The sequence below is a fragment of the Neofelis nebulosa genome, chromosome 11 (genome assembly GCF_028018385.1).
Source record: "Neofelis nebulosa isolate mNeoNeb1 chromosome 11, mNeoNeb1.pri, whole genome shotgun sequence".
NCBI lineage: Eukaryota > Metazoa > Chordata > Mammalia > Carnivora > Felidae > Neofelis > Neofelis nebulosa.
In genome coordinates, this window is record NC_080792.1 from 77,686,869 (window position 1) to 77,700,828 (window position 13,960).

The 13,960-nt window shown below is 47.5% G+C and overlaps 1 protein-coding gene across 1 annotated transcript in view; it reads left to right on the plus strand.

The window, feature by feature from the left end:
• Positions 1-13,960, plus strand: part of SVOP (SV2 related protein) — an 81,170-nt gene that overhangs the window by 44,182 nt on the left and 23,028 nt on the right. Inside the window, exon 7 of the mRNA XM_058691043.1 lies at positions 12,210-12,273. Coding sequence (XP_058547026.1) covers positions 12,210-12,273 — 64 coding nt within the window. The remainder of the gene's footprint in view (positions 1-12,209; positions 12,274-13,960) is intronic.

The window sequence follows — 13,960 nt, forward strand, 5'->3', positions numbered from 1 at the left end:
TGGGCAAGGCAGCTACTTTGGGCTAAGGCAATTCCTGCAAGGGACTCAATTCTGAGCTCTTAGCAGGTAACGTTTCTGGTCATTCCAGGGGATTGCGTGTGGCAGTCCCGAAGGGGGAGCCTAGGTGGTCACATCACAGCACCCACGACAGTCCACCCCTTGCACCTGTTAGATCCACTTGCTGCATATAATTTCACCCCATCTGGGAACAGCTTCTCCAGGATTCTGGTTTGTCTTTGCCCTGAAAAGACCGTGTCCCATGGCTGGTGGGACAACCTACAGTCATCTGCTATCGCTGCTGGCCTCACAGCTCCAACTGAGGCCAAGTGTCTCCCTCTCCCGCTACTCGTTGCGGGTTCCCCTCGCCTTGGGCCAGCACTTCTGCTGATCGAGATGGTTTCCCTGGCAGAGTGGTCCAGACCCTATGCCTGAGTCACCATGCCCGACCCAGGCCGTAGCTGCTGCCTGTCCATTTAATATCAAAATCGGGCAGGGGATTACCAAGAGATGTCCAGTGTATCTCCTGGGTGCCCCATCAGATAAGAGTAGCCATACCACCTCCCGATGCCCCATTGCTCAGGCAGAATGCTGACTCTCTTTCTTGACACAAGGAATCCAAAGTTACTAGGTGGCAGGCATTGCTTAAAGTCTGACGGGGTTCTTGTGGTGTCCCCCAGCGGGTGAAGCATGCCCTCTCTGGGAACCAGGACCTCTAAACCCACAGGTAGGGGAAGTACAAATTCCTCCTTCAACCCTTTGAGTTCAGAACGATGTATCCTTTCTGCATAGCACCATGCGATGGGCATCGATTTAAGGTTGTGTTGTGTCCTGGAAGACAGTAACCTATCCTCACCGGGCATCATCTCCAAGCCGATGCCTCCGTGGCACCTTCAAGAGGCTCTTCCATCCCTCTCTCAGGCCAGCAGCTTCAAGGTGGCACAAGATCTGACAGGACCCGTGGGTTCCACGGTCACGTGCCTGCTGCTACATCTTCTTTGATATGTATCAGCTTCCTAGGTCTCAAGCACTATTACATGGGATTCTGTGTCAATGAGTCAAATACCCCGAAAGCCCTCAGATAATGGTGCTGGCAGGAGAGGCAAGTCAATACCCAGAATACGTGCCAGTTCCAGTCAGGACGAGTCACTGCTCCTTCCAAAATGGGAGATGTCCACTATAACTAACTTTTATATTGTGACATGGGATGTGACACGGGATTCCACCCTGGGGGCTCTGCGTTGGTCTCTGCTGCTGGCCGACTGGCCCTTCGGCCGCAAAACTAGCGAGATTGGCTTTGGTGCGTGAGGGTGTGGCCATTGCCTCTGGTGGGTTAACAGTTCACTGGTTGACTCCTTGGGCCCGTTGAGTATCACGATGGGGGACGGCTGGGAGAGGGGCTCTAGAAGGGTCGTGCTAACACTGAAGTAGAACGGCTTAGGTCCTGGTCACCAGATTCGCATCCTGACTCTGCCGTGATAGCCGTGTGCCCCTAGGCAAGTCACTAGACCTTTCTACACCTCAACTTCTTCGTCTCTCAGATGAGGACGATGGCATACCTACCTCATGGGGGTCACTGAGAATATTAAATGACAACACATGTGAAGTGCCCGCGACAGCGCCCAGTAGAGCACTTAGTGAATGTCAGCGTGTGTCTGGTCTGCCAAAGACTTTGGTGAGAAGCTCAGGTGTCGGCGTGATGGATGTTGGGCTCACTGGGTACTTATGGGAAGAATAAATGGGGACAGAAGATGTGCCCACATGGGATTTGGCCTGGGAGCTAATCCTGAGACTCTTTCTGCCACTTAGTGGCTGGAAGGGCAGTGAGTGGCTCTCAGTTCTCAGCCCTTCCCTCCCTATTCATTATTGATCCCTCCAGGGCTCTGCGGAGTAGGCATTTGACATACACTCCTGGACCTCGGATGGGTTTCAAAGCCACTAGAGCTTGAGGCAGAAACCATTAAGCCAAGCCCATAAATCTGGGCCGGCAGGGGCTTGTGGCCAATGTCCTCCACGTCTGGGCCAACTCCAGGACTTTCTGCGGACGAGGCCGCTGCCCCATTCATGAGCCATTCGTTGACTAAGGAACAGTTTTCCCCCAGTGGCTGGAAGGAACGCACTCACACAGGTACACATTCAATTCCTTTCTCAGGGATGCTCGGGTAGATGATGGCAGAACAAGTCTCCAAATGGCCACCCGGACTTTCGTCCCATCAGAGGGGAGGGAGAGGAGCTAAGTATTCAGAACGTGGTTCTCGTTTGGAATGGTGGGCTGAGAGGCGCGCCGTTTTTCTCCTTCTCCTTCTCCACATTTTCCGGAAGTGTCATAAAAGGCGTGAGAAATAGAATAGATCCTTGACAGTGCTGGAAAGCAAGAAAAGGGTGCCATCAGCCGACCAGACATTTTGAGGAGCCTCTGGAAGACTGTAAGCAGACAGGATTCCAATGGCAGAGTAACTAGCGAGAGAAAAATCACCTCCTAAAAATGCAAAGGGGAGAGATCTTCAGGGAGAGAGGACAGGACACCAGGGGATAAAATTAAGGACACAGAGCAGCTGGGCCTTTACCCCTTATTACCCTTGTGTCGTGCGGGTCCTCAGATGGCCGGGCTGCTCCCGACCCCCACCCCCCAAATGTCACGCCTCCCGTTGAGCTATTCATTTACGTAATGCGACCACAGCCCTTCCGTTTGTTTCTTGGGCTATGACTCCTTCCCAAGCTCCAGACCATGTGCTTTTGCTCCACGTGACCATTTTATTTTTTTTATTTTTATTTTTATTTTTTTTTAAATTTTTTTTAACGTTTATTTATTTTTGAGACAGAGAGAGACAGAGCATGAACGGGGGAGGGGCAGAGAGAGAGGGAGACACAGAATCGGAAGCAGGCTCCAGGCTCCGAGCCGTCAGCCCAGAGCCCGACGCGGGGCTCGAACTCACGGACCGCGAGATCGTGACCCGGGCTGAAGTCGGACGCTTAACCGACTGCGCCACCCAGGCGCCCCCACATGACCATTTTAAAACTCACAGAACTTCAAAGCATAGATACTGTTATCCCCATTGTGCAGATAAGAAAACTAGGGCTTTAAAAAAACTGAGTAGCATGGGGCACCTGGGTGGCTCAGTTAAGCATGCAACTCTGGATTTAGGCTCAGGTCATGATCTCACGGTTTGTGAGCCCCAGCCCCACGTTGGGCTCTGTGCAAACGGCCCGGAGCCTGCTTGGGATTCTCTGTCTCTCTGCTCCTTTCCTGCACGCTGTCTGTCTGTCTGTCTCTCTCTCTCTCTCTCTCAATAAATAAAACTTTAAAAGATGATAAAGTAACCTGCCCAAGGTCACATAGCTAACAAATGGCAGGGCTCGTATTTAAACATCCCTTTAAAAAAAAAAATAAATAAAAAAAAATAAACATCCCTTTTGACGCTGCGAGTATATTCTCTTAAATACTCCACTCCATGGCTCTTTGGGACGTGAGGGGAGCAAAGAAAAAACAGAAACAAAATGACAGAAGAAATATTTAGTCACCCAAGAGAGCCATTGGCTTCCCAGCACCTTGGCTCTATCCATTTACATAAAAACAATCATGCCTTAATTATGCGATGCTCTTAACTAGTTCTAAAAATGTCTCCCTTACATTCATTATTTGGAAACATTTAGTTGAAGATTTTTTTCTTAGTTGAAGATTATTTTCAGTGTTCATTTATTTATTTGGAGAGAGAGAGAAAGAGCGAGCAAGTGCAAGCAGGGAAGGGCCAGAGAGAGAGAGAGAGAGGGAGAGAGAGAATCCCAAGCAGGCACCCGACTCAGGGCTCGATCCCACGAACCGTGAGGTCATGACCGGAGCCAAAATCAAGAGTCAGATGCTTCATCACCTGGGCCACCCAGGCACCCCCTCGTTGAAGATATTTTTACGTAATTCAGTGTAACTCAGAGTTTCCCATCGCTTAGGCTTTGCACCACCTCGCAAAACAAATGGGTAAGATTTTGCTGTGTAATTTTTAAAAATTCAACAAGCAGAAGTCCCTACAGCGAATTATTAGTGTAAACACAAATGATATTATTTGAGACTAAAAATTGTTTTTCTTTCGGTTTTAGTGAGGCATAATTGGCATCCAGCACTATATATATATTCAAGGCTTACAGTATAATGCCTTGACTTACGTATCTTGCAAAATGATCACCTCAATACGTTTAATTAACATCCATCATCTTATCTGCAGACTATATTATTAACAAAGAGCCCATCCCTCTGCCCTGACGTGTATTTTTTATATGCTTCCTTCTTTCCTTCTTTCTATTTTTATAATTTAAAAAAATTAATGTTTATTTATTTTGAGAGAGAGTGTGAGCGAGGGAACGGCAGAGAGAGAATCCCAAGCAGGTGCCCCACTGTCAGCACAGAGCTGGAAAAAGTACTCCATCTCACAAACCACGAGATCATGACCTGAGCCAAAATCAAGAGTCAGATGCTTAATCTACTGAGCTACCCAGGAGCCCCTAATTTGTTTTAAATTTTAGTCCCCAACCTGAGGCTTGAACTCACAACTCCAAGATCAAGAGTCACATGCTCTACCGACTGAGCCAGCCAGGCTCCCCCTCTCTCTTTTTCTTCTTTCTTTTATTCCTTCCCCCAAAGTAGGCATTTATGTTGGTCCTTGGAGATCACGTTACTGTTGTAACATTAATAACGACAATGATGATGGGACGCCTGCGTGGCTCAGTCGGTTGAGCGTCCGACTTCGCCTCAGGGCCTGATCTCGCAGTTTGTGAGTTCGAGCCCCGCGTCAGGCTCTGTGCTGACAGCTCAGAGCCTGGAGCCTGCTTCGGATTCTGTGCCTCCCTCTCTCTCTGCCTCTCCCCCGCTAACTCACTTTCTCTCTGTCTGTCTGTCTCTCTCTCTCTCTCTGTCAAAAATGAATAAACTTTAAAAAAAAAAAAAAAAAAGGAATGGAAAAGAGGTCAAAAGTAAACTTTGCCATTAGCCAACTTCTCTCAAAAATAAACATTTAAAAAACATTTTTATAAATGATAATGATGATCATAGTAATGTCCACTGAGTGTTTACCAAGGGCAAGGGACAGATGAGAAAACAGGCTTGGAGATCGAGATCCCAAGTGACGTGTTTAAGGCTAAATGGCTATTGAGGGGAGTATGAAGTTACTTCTTGCTTTGTAACAGACCACCCCAACATTTGTGGCCTAACGACAGTTTACTGAGCTCAGGGTTCTGCAGCCGGGCAGTTGGGTTGTTCAGGGCTCGGCGGGGCTCCCTCATGCGTCTCTAGTCAACTGGTGAATTGGATGGGGGCTGGCCAGGTTAGCATGGCCACAGCTGACGCATCGATGCTCCACAAGCCTCTCAAACTCCGGCTGGCCAGCCCAGGCACCTGGTCACGTGGTCACGTGGCACCTGGGTAGGGGTCCGAGCAAGGATGCAAAAGCCGTAAAGCGTCTTGAGGCCCAAGGCACAATATCACTTCTGCAACGTTCTATTGATCAAGAGCGAGTCTCAACGCCCAGATCCAAGGGATGAGGAAACAGACTTTGCATGGAGGTGATCTGCAAGGGAGCAAGACACAGGGAGGGAAAAGAGCGGCGGGGGGGGGGGGGGGGGGGGGGGAGGGGGGCGCCTTGTGCAAACCATCTGCCGCATGGAGAAACTGGGTTCAAATCCAGGCCCATCTAATGCCAGAGCTCTTACATTTCAACAGATACTGTAGAAGGATTCTGAGCTTGTACAGTCAGAAGATGCTGATAAATCATTAATGTCCACTGGGTCCGTGATAGTGACTTGGAGATGATTCCGGAGAGGTAGAACTGGAGGTTCAGAGAAGTTTCTGTTCCCTTTAATTAAGACTGGAGGGGGTGCCTGGGGGGCTCAGTCGGTTAAGCGTCCGACTTCGGCTCAGGTCATGATCTCACGGTCCGTGAGTTCGAGCCCCGCGTCGGGCTCTGTGCTGACCTCTCAGAGCCTGGAGCCCGTTTCCGATTCTGTGTCTCCCTCTCTCTCTGCCCCTCCCCTCTGCTCATGCTCTGTCTCTCTCTCTCTCAAAAATAAATGTTAAAAAAAATTTTTTTTAAATGATCATTGCCACTAATTGCAAAATACACAGAAAATACATGGAAGAGACAGGCTGGCCCCAGGATAGAACGTTTATTATTTCCAGCAGAGGGTGCTGTGTTATTTCCGTAGAAATGCCACTTAGCTAGGAGAATGAGCTGGACACCTGCCTTAACTGGCACCCTGCTTGTGTGTTAGCTGCTCTTCAAGATTAATACTCCAGGTCGCTGCCCATCTGTTCCACCTTGCAAGGTCTTCAGAAGATTCTTCAGATTCTTGTCTAGGTGGAACTTGCACGAACCCACCCTTAGCACTGCGGTTTCTCTTTAAGACCAAGCAGAAACGGCAAAGGGAGATCACAGGTCCCTTCTTTCCAAGCATGTGATCCAAATGGTAAATCTCTAACTTGCAAGGGCTATACATTGTGAGGATTTTCGGTGGGAATTTTTTTCACGCCACCGTCAACCGCTTCTTGGCATTGCTGCTTTCACTGCTCTGCTCGTTCTTTTATTTTTCAGTGTGCTTGCAATAATCCCTACACTTGGGATGGAGGTCAAACAGCTCATTTTCATCATGAACCACTATAAATAATGGCCAAATGGGGAGCACGACAATTACAGGAAAAGAGGTTTCTTGTGGCATACGAGGCAAAGACAAGAAATTGAAAACAATCAGAGCATTAATCAACCGGGTTGCCGCTGTTTAAAAATAATGCAGTAGACCCGCGAATATTAACATGGAAGGGTTTCCCAAATGTCTTATTGAAAGCAGATCCTGACACAGAGAAGCTAGAGCAAATAGTTTACTCTGGGAGATTCTGCAACCCACGTCTCCAGATTGTCCCATTTAAGGGAGAGGGAAACGTCATTTGTTGAGAGTTGCCCCTGGGAAGTTTAAATTCCTTGGCAAACTAGACTCCTAGTCTGCCACCGAGGTTGGCAGAGCAAGCCTTAATAACCAGAGAGGGGCGCCTGGAACAGTCATCTGAGCACCCACCCGCCTTCGACTCAGGTCATGATCTCACTGCTTGTGGGTTCGAGCCCCGCGTCAGGCTCTGTGCTGACAGCTCAGAGCCTGGAGCCCGCTTCGGATTCTGTCTCCGTCTCTCTGCCCCTCCCCTGCTCATGCTCTGTCTCTCTCTCTCGCTCTCACATATAAAATAAAACATGAAAAAAAAATTTTTTTTTAAATAACCAAAGAAAGCACTCAGGATAGAGTTGCAGGAAGTGGCAGGTGGAAAACTGTATTGACAAGGAAGTTGGAAAAGTCGGGCATTTGTATGGGTTGAACTTGGACAGTATGCTGCATGTGGGAAGGAAGGAAGGAGGAAGGAAGAAGGAAGGAAGGGGAGAAAGGGAGTAGGGAGGACAGAAAGGAAGGACAGGAGGGAGAGAGGAAGGGAGGAAGAGGGAAGGAAAGGAAGGGAAGAAAAAAAGATAACATTGCTTGCATTTATTTATTTAGCTAGAGAAGGGGCTGGAAGTTTGCAAAGCAGGCTCCCGGTAGTTATGGCTTTGGGGGGAATGGAAGGGAAGTAGGGGCAATGGGGAAGAGGAAGAGGCATCATATACTCTGTATATTTGTGTATTGCTAACTTGTCTTAAACGAAAATGCATTCGTGAGGTGCTGCTGCTTCAACTAAAAAAATGTAAAAAGAAATAAAAAGACTGTGTGCTGATAGCTTCATGATAAGAAGAAATCCTTGACATCGAAGGACAGGAATAGCTCTGCCCCCTGGAACACGCCACGGCACAGTTTCGCAGTTAGTTGTTGAACTTTCCTGTGACGGAGGAAAGGTGAACATGCTTCTCGCTTTATTAGTAGTGTTTATTATTATTGATTTTTTTTTTTTGAATAATGTAAGCACACCGTGCGGAGAAGAGCATAAGGTGTCAAAGAAATCATCCATGGTAACCGCTGTGACCTCTGCAACCACTGTAATCTGGGTCCCCATTCTCAGAGCTGAGTTAAATGAGATTCCTGATGGGTTTTGCTGAGCGAGGTACTTGTGGGCATATACACTGGAACGAGTTTGGGGGGGACCACTCTGGCAATATATATCAAAAGCCTTCAAAATACGCATAGGCTTTGACACAAATTCTATTTAGCAGGGGCCTAGCCTAAGGAAACCACGTGCAGACCAAAATGTCTTCAGCCTGACGACGTTCACTGAAGTGTTGTTTATCGTCGTGAAACCATCCAAATGAGGAAGTGGTTGGTGGGCTAGAAGCTATAGACAGATGTGGGTGAGAATTTTGGCTCTCCTACTTACTGACTTACTAGCTGCGTGATCCTGGTCAACTAACAATTTATCTAACGTAGATAGACCTAGAGATGAAAATGAGAGTCAAAAGTACGCACACCCAGGGACAGCCGGGTGGCTCGGTTGGTTAAGCTGCCGACTCTTGATTTCGGCTCAGGTCATGGTCTCACGCTTTGTGGGCTCGAGCCCCGCATCGGGCTCTGCGCTGGCAGCGTGGAACCTGCTTGCGATTTTCTCTCTTTCCTTCTCTCTCTGCCCCCCCTGCCTCTCTCTCTCTCAAAATAAATAAATAAACTTTTTAGAACTTAAAAAAAAATACGTACACACATACAGAGGATTATAATTATCTACCTCATTTGAGATGTTTACTGAGATAATCCATGTAAAACATCTAGAAGAATATTTGGCATATAGTAGGTCCTCAATAAAAGGTAGCTATTATTAAGAAAAGTATGGTTCAGGGGCGCCTGGGTGGCTCAGTCGGTTAAGCGACATTGGCTCCGGTCATGATCTCACGGTTGGTGGGTTCGAGCCCCACGTAGGGCTCTGCGCTGACAGCTCAGAGCCTGGAGCCTGCTTCGGATTCTGTGTCTTTCTCTCTCTCTCTGCCCTTCCCCCATTCACACTCTGTCTCTCTGCATCTCTCAAAAGTGAATAAACGTTAAAAAAATGTAAAAAAAAAAAAAAAAAGAAACGTATGGTTCATGCATGTGATGGAATATATGTGTGTAAAAGGGTTTTAAGTGGTATGGTAATGCTATTTATAAATCAATGAAAAGTAAGGTTTAAAATTCTTTTTTTATTTTTTTATTAAAATTTTTTTTAACATTTATTTATTTTGAGAGACAGAGTGAGACAGAGCACCAGCAGGGATGGGCAGAGAGAGAGGGGGACACAGAATCCGAAGCAGGCTCCAGGCTCTGGCTGTCAGCCAGATCCCTACGTGGGTCTCAAACTCACTGACCAGGCAATCATGACCTGAGCTGAAGTCGGATGCTTAACTGACTGAGCCTGCCAGGTGCCCTAGGTTCAAAATTCTTGAGTATGATCTTAGCTAGAGAGAGAGATTGAGAAAGAGGGATAAAGACAGAAGATCAAGACAGAATATACTAGAATACTTATACTGTGAAATGAACTAGATGACATTGCCTTTTCTTCATACTTTTTTCTAAATAGAGTGTATATACCTGAAGTACTAAAGCCCTAACCTTTCCTCTGAGGCTCCTAAGAATTCTTCCTTCTCTGGACAGAGGTATCCTTTTATCATTATCCTGAGAAGGACTTCTACTGGCGATAGAACTGTTCCTAAATCTCAGTGGTATTGCTAAGACCAACTTTCAAAATGTTAGATGTTATGCAGGGAAGGACGTCGTTCATAGAAGCAGAGGTTCCATAGAAGCAGAGGTTAATCAGAGATTCTTGTGTAAGTGATTTATTTAAGGAATGCTCTCGGAAGCCCGTAAAACCGTGAAAGAGGCAATAATGTTGAAAGGGAGAAGTTAAGCAAAAGTATGGTTTCTGGTGACGTCGAGACTCGGGCTGATCCCACAGGGAACTCAGGAGTGTTCTTTGTTCCACAAGGTCTGTCCTACCTTGAGGCAATGGAACGGGACTTTTGTAAGCACATACCAGTCTGTCCTCGGGAGAAGGGTTGTAACTCCTAGACACTTCTCTGGTGAGGCAGCCACAGTTGCTCCAGAGCAATCCCAGAAGAGGGTTGCAGCATTAGCAGCAGCAGCTGGGAGTTGGACACGAACTAGTAAAGGGGCATCCCAGGAGACCTAGATGGGTCACCAGCATCCATCTGCCTCCAAAGGGTTAATGGAAATGAGCCTCTGTCTCCCCGGCCTCCCTTATGAGAAGCCAGGAGAGTCGCGTGACGCTATCTAGTAGCCCCGATGCTTGACTTAGGTGGGAGATGTGGGGAAAGAGAAAGCCTGCTCTTCCTAACAAATGGAAGGCAGCATGGGGAAGTCATTTAGAAGTTTCCTTCTCTTCCCAACGTGGCCGGCGGCTGAGGAAGTGGAAGGCAGGGGAAGGGGCACGAATGTAGTAGATGGAGGGGTCGATGCAGTTAGGACGTTCGTTACATTCAGCAAACCAATAAGTTGATTGAGCAAATCAGAAATATATTGAGGAGAATGAGGCCCCCGTGTCTCAATGTCAGAGAAGGGAATTATAGACATGGAAACCCGGGAGGGTTAGAAAGAACCCTAACCTTCTGGTTGGACTGGAATTGAAAGTATCAGTAAGAACTCATTTTTTAAAAATATATATACACAGATAGATATTGAAACATATGGGTGTATGGAGTGCATGTGGACAGAGAGAAATGGAGAGACCAAGATAGATGATAGAGAGAGAGAGAGAGATCTCTTAGCTGCATCCACTGAGAAGGCCTAGAAGCAATGATAGCCCAGCAGCAATGAGCACACTGACATCAGTATTTGGTTTCTAAATACCGTCTTCTACCAAAAGGAACCAGAACCTCTTAGAAAAATGGCTGACACCGTGGCTGGGACCAGGAAAACACACCATGAGCTTGGACATCTTGTTGTGCCAGAAAGTAAAGAAGAGTTCAAGGAATGATGGAGGCATGTAAAAGAGACATAGGGATTGGTTTAAACGGTCTTCCAATGAGAGGCACCTGGGTGTCTCAGTTGGTGAAGCGTCCAGCTTCGGCTCAAGTCATGATCTCATGGTTTGTGGGTTCGAGCCCCACGTTGGGCTCTGTGCTGCTGGCTGAGAGCCTGGAGCCTGCTTTGGATTCTGTGTCTCCCTCTCTCTCTCCGCCCCTCCGTCGCTTGTGCTCTGCCTGTCTCGTGGTCTCAAAAATAAACATTTTTCTAAAAATTAAAAAAAGAAGTCTTCCAATGGTCAGATCTGGGACAGTCTGAGCATCAGAAGAATAATGGTAGTAGTGGGTTACAACCCACTGAATAAACTAGGAATCTACAAGTTCATACTGATTCGTTGAATGAATAGGTAGGTAGGTAGGTAGGTAGATAGATAGATAGATAGATAGATAGATAGATAGATAGATAGATACAGGGGAAAAGGGAAACTCCTCCTTACAGTAGAATATCCATTCTAAATGTAGAAGGAACAATGGAAATTTAAAAAAAAATACCACCTGTTACCGTCATAGTAGTGTTGATTCAGGCAGATATCGTCCATGGGTGGGATATCGAAGCTGATGGGTAGAGGTTCTAGGGAGAACAGGATATTGGCATAATCTCTGAATTTTTCCCCACAAAGTAATCCCAGATAGAAAAAGGATAACTTTAGGGTGGAGAAATCTGTCAGACACCATCTTGAGCCAGTGATGAAGGTTAAGGTCACCAGTGATGAGAGGAGTTGACACCATATGGCCCTGATGTGAGGCACTGGAAGGAGCTTAGTATCATTTCTGCGGGGTTCTTGCCAAGAAAACATGGCCTGAGTCTGGTCACAGGGAGACAGCAGATGGACTTAAGAGGAGGAGCATCCTACAGAATGAAAGGCCTGGACTCTTTAAGACTATTCAGGACGTGAATAATAGGGAAAAACCTGAATAATGTTCCAGATTGAAGTTGCCCATTGTCACACTACCCTATTTTCTCCTATATTTGCTGGGTTGTGGGTAGGGCTCCATGTCGGCAGTTCTAAATTTGAGAATCATGTGGGGAGTGAGTTAATGCAGATGCCAGAACCCCACCCCTGAGAGTCTGTTCCCAAGGGTTTGGGGTGGGGCCTAGGGATCTATGACCTTAGCCGTCATCCTAGGAAATTCCAAAGTAAGTGGTCCACAGACCACTCTTGGAGGAATATTCGCCTAGAAATTCAGAAAGCGGTGGCAGTCCTCTTACTCAGTCCCGACCTTAACTTTCTTCCTGTCTCTCTGCTTTCCCAGGGTGACGCTGTATGCGGAGTTCCTTCCCATGAAGGCCAGAGCTAAGTGTATTTTGCTGATTGAGGTAAGGAGGGTGGTCTGGGTTTCCCAAGAGCGCTCAGTCCCTGAGCAGGAGATTCTCAGGCGTCTTGAGCCACAGGATAAGGAAATGGGAGTTTAAGAGAGCTCTAACAGACTCAATGTGTGGAGACTTAAATGGGTCAATTATGTCAATTCTGACATGGTCTTTTTGCAATACGGATAAACTCTTCAATTGACAAAAAAAACCCACCAATCAATCTCTTAAAAAAAATGGCAGCAGGCAGGTGGTATTTCCTTCTTGGACTTCACGTGGCTTTTATCTGAGAGTTGGTGCCGAGAGTTGGTGCGTAAGGGGACCAAAACTCCTGTCCCCCATCCATATCATCACCCTCCACCCCTGTTTGTATCCAGGCTCACCTGTGTCTTGTGTGAGGGGCCACTTCTGTAGCCTAGAGGCTACCTTAAAACTCCCTCGGTCCAGGGGCGCCTGGGTGGCGCAGTCGGTTAAGCGTCCGACTTCAGCCAGGTCACGATCTCGCGGTCCGTGAGTTCGAGCCCCACGTTGGGCTCTGGGCTGATGGCTCGGAGCCTGGAGCCTGTTTCCGATTCTGTGTCTCCCTCTCTCTCTGCCCCTCCCCCGTTCATGCTCTGTCTCTCTCTGTCCCAAAAATAAATAAAAAACGTTGAAAAAAAAAAAAAATTTTAAAACTCCCTCGGTCCAGAGGCGCCTGGGTGGCTCAGTCGGTTAAGCGTCCGACTTCGGCTCAGGTCACGATCTCGCGGTCTGTGAGTTCGAGCCCCGCGTTGGGCTCTGGGCTGATGGCTCGGAGCCTGGAGCCTGCTTCCGATTCTGTGTCTCCCTCTCTCTCTGCCCCTCCCCCATTCATGCTCTGTCTCTCTCTGTCTCAAAAATAAATAAACGTTAAAAAAAAAAAACAAAAAACAAAAAACTCCCTCAGTCCAGCTCGTCCCTCCGAGCCTTGTTTCTGCCAAGGTTTTGTGACCCGTTTTCCAATCATGGTTCTGGAAGATCTCAGGGCCAATATGTAGCTGCCCAATGACCCCTCTACCATGCAGGCAGTAGAGTTTATTTGTCCTTTGGGACACTGATGCCCACAGTGACGACTATGATGCCACTCCAACGTCTCTAGTCACCATGACCACATTGACAATAGTAATCACATTGACTTCACTGCCCAACTTACCACCCAGACTGCATCTACCCCTGATCGATACCCCTGGTAGTCATCTGGTCCACACTGGTATGGATGAACCAGCTATTTAAATATTGAGATGCATTTATGCCAGCAGATCTTGGTCCCTGATTACCCCTCATCGCCTGACACCCTGTCCACTCTTAGGACCCCCTAGAACTTCCCATGATCTAGCATCTGAAGGGTTAACTCCTGGCACAGTCATGGTATATGTGTGTGTGTTGAGAGCGGGGGGTATATGGCCAGTGTCGAGTGTCTATCCTGGGTTGGTCCAGTTTGTTAGACATTTTGGCTATCACCCCCGGTTGCCGGCAACAGAAATAGACTGTGGTTAAGTGCAGCCAAAGAGGGTTTAGAAAGGCTCTCGGAGTCCCCCAGAACTGATGGAGAAGCTGAAGGGCCATGTTTGGCAATGGACAATAGTTGTAGGGCCTGAGCAGGAGACAGCATACTCAGGATAGTTTGAAGAGGGTTTGATAAAGGGACTATTTCTAAATAGCCCCAGGCCTGAAGTGC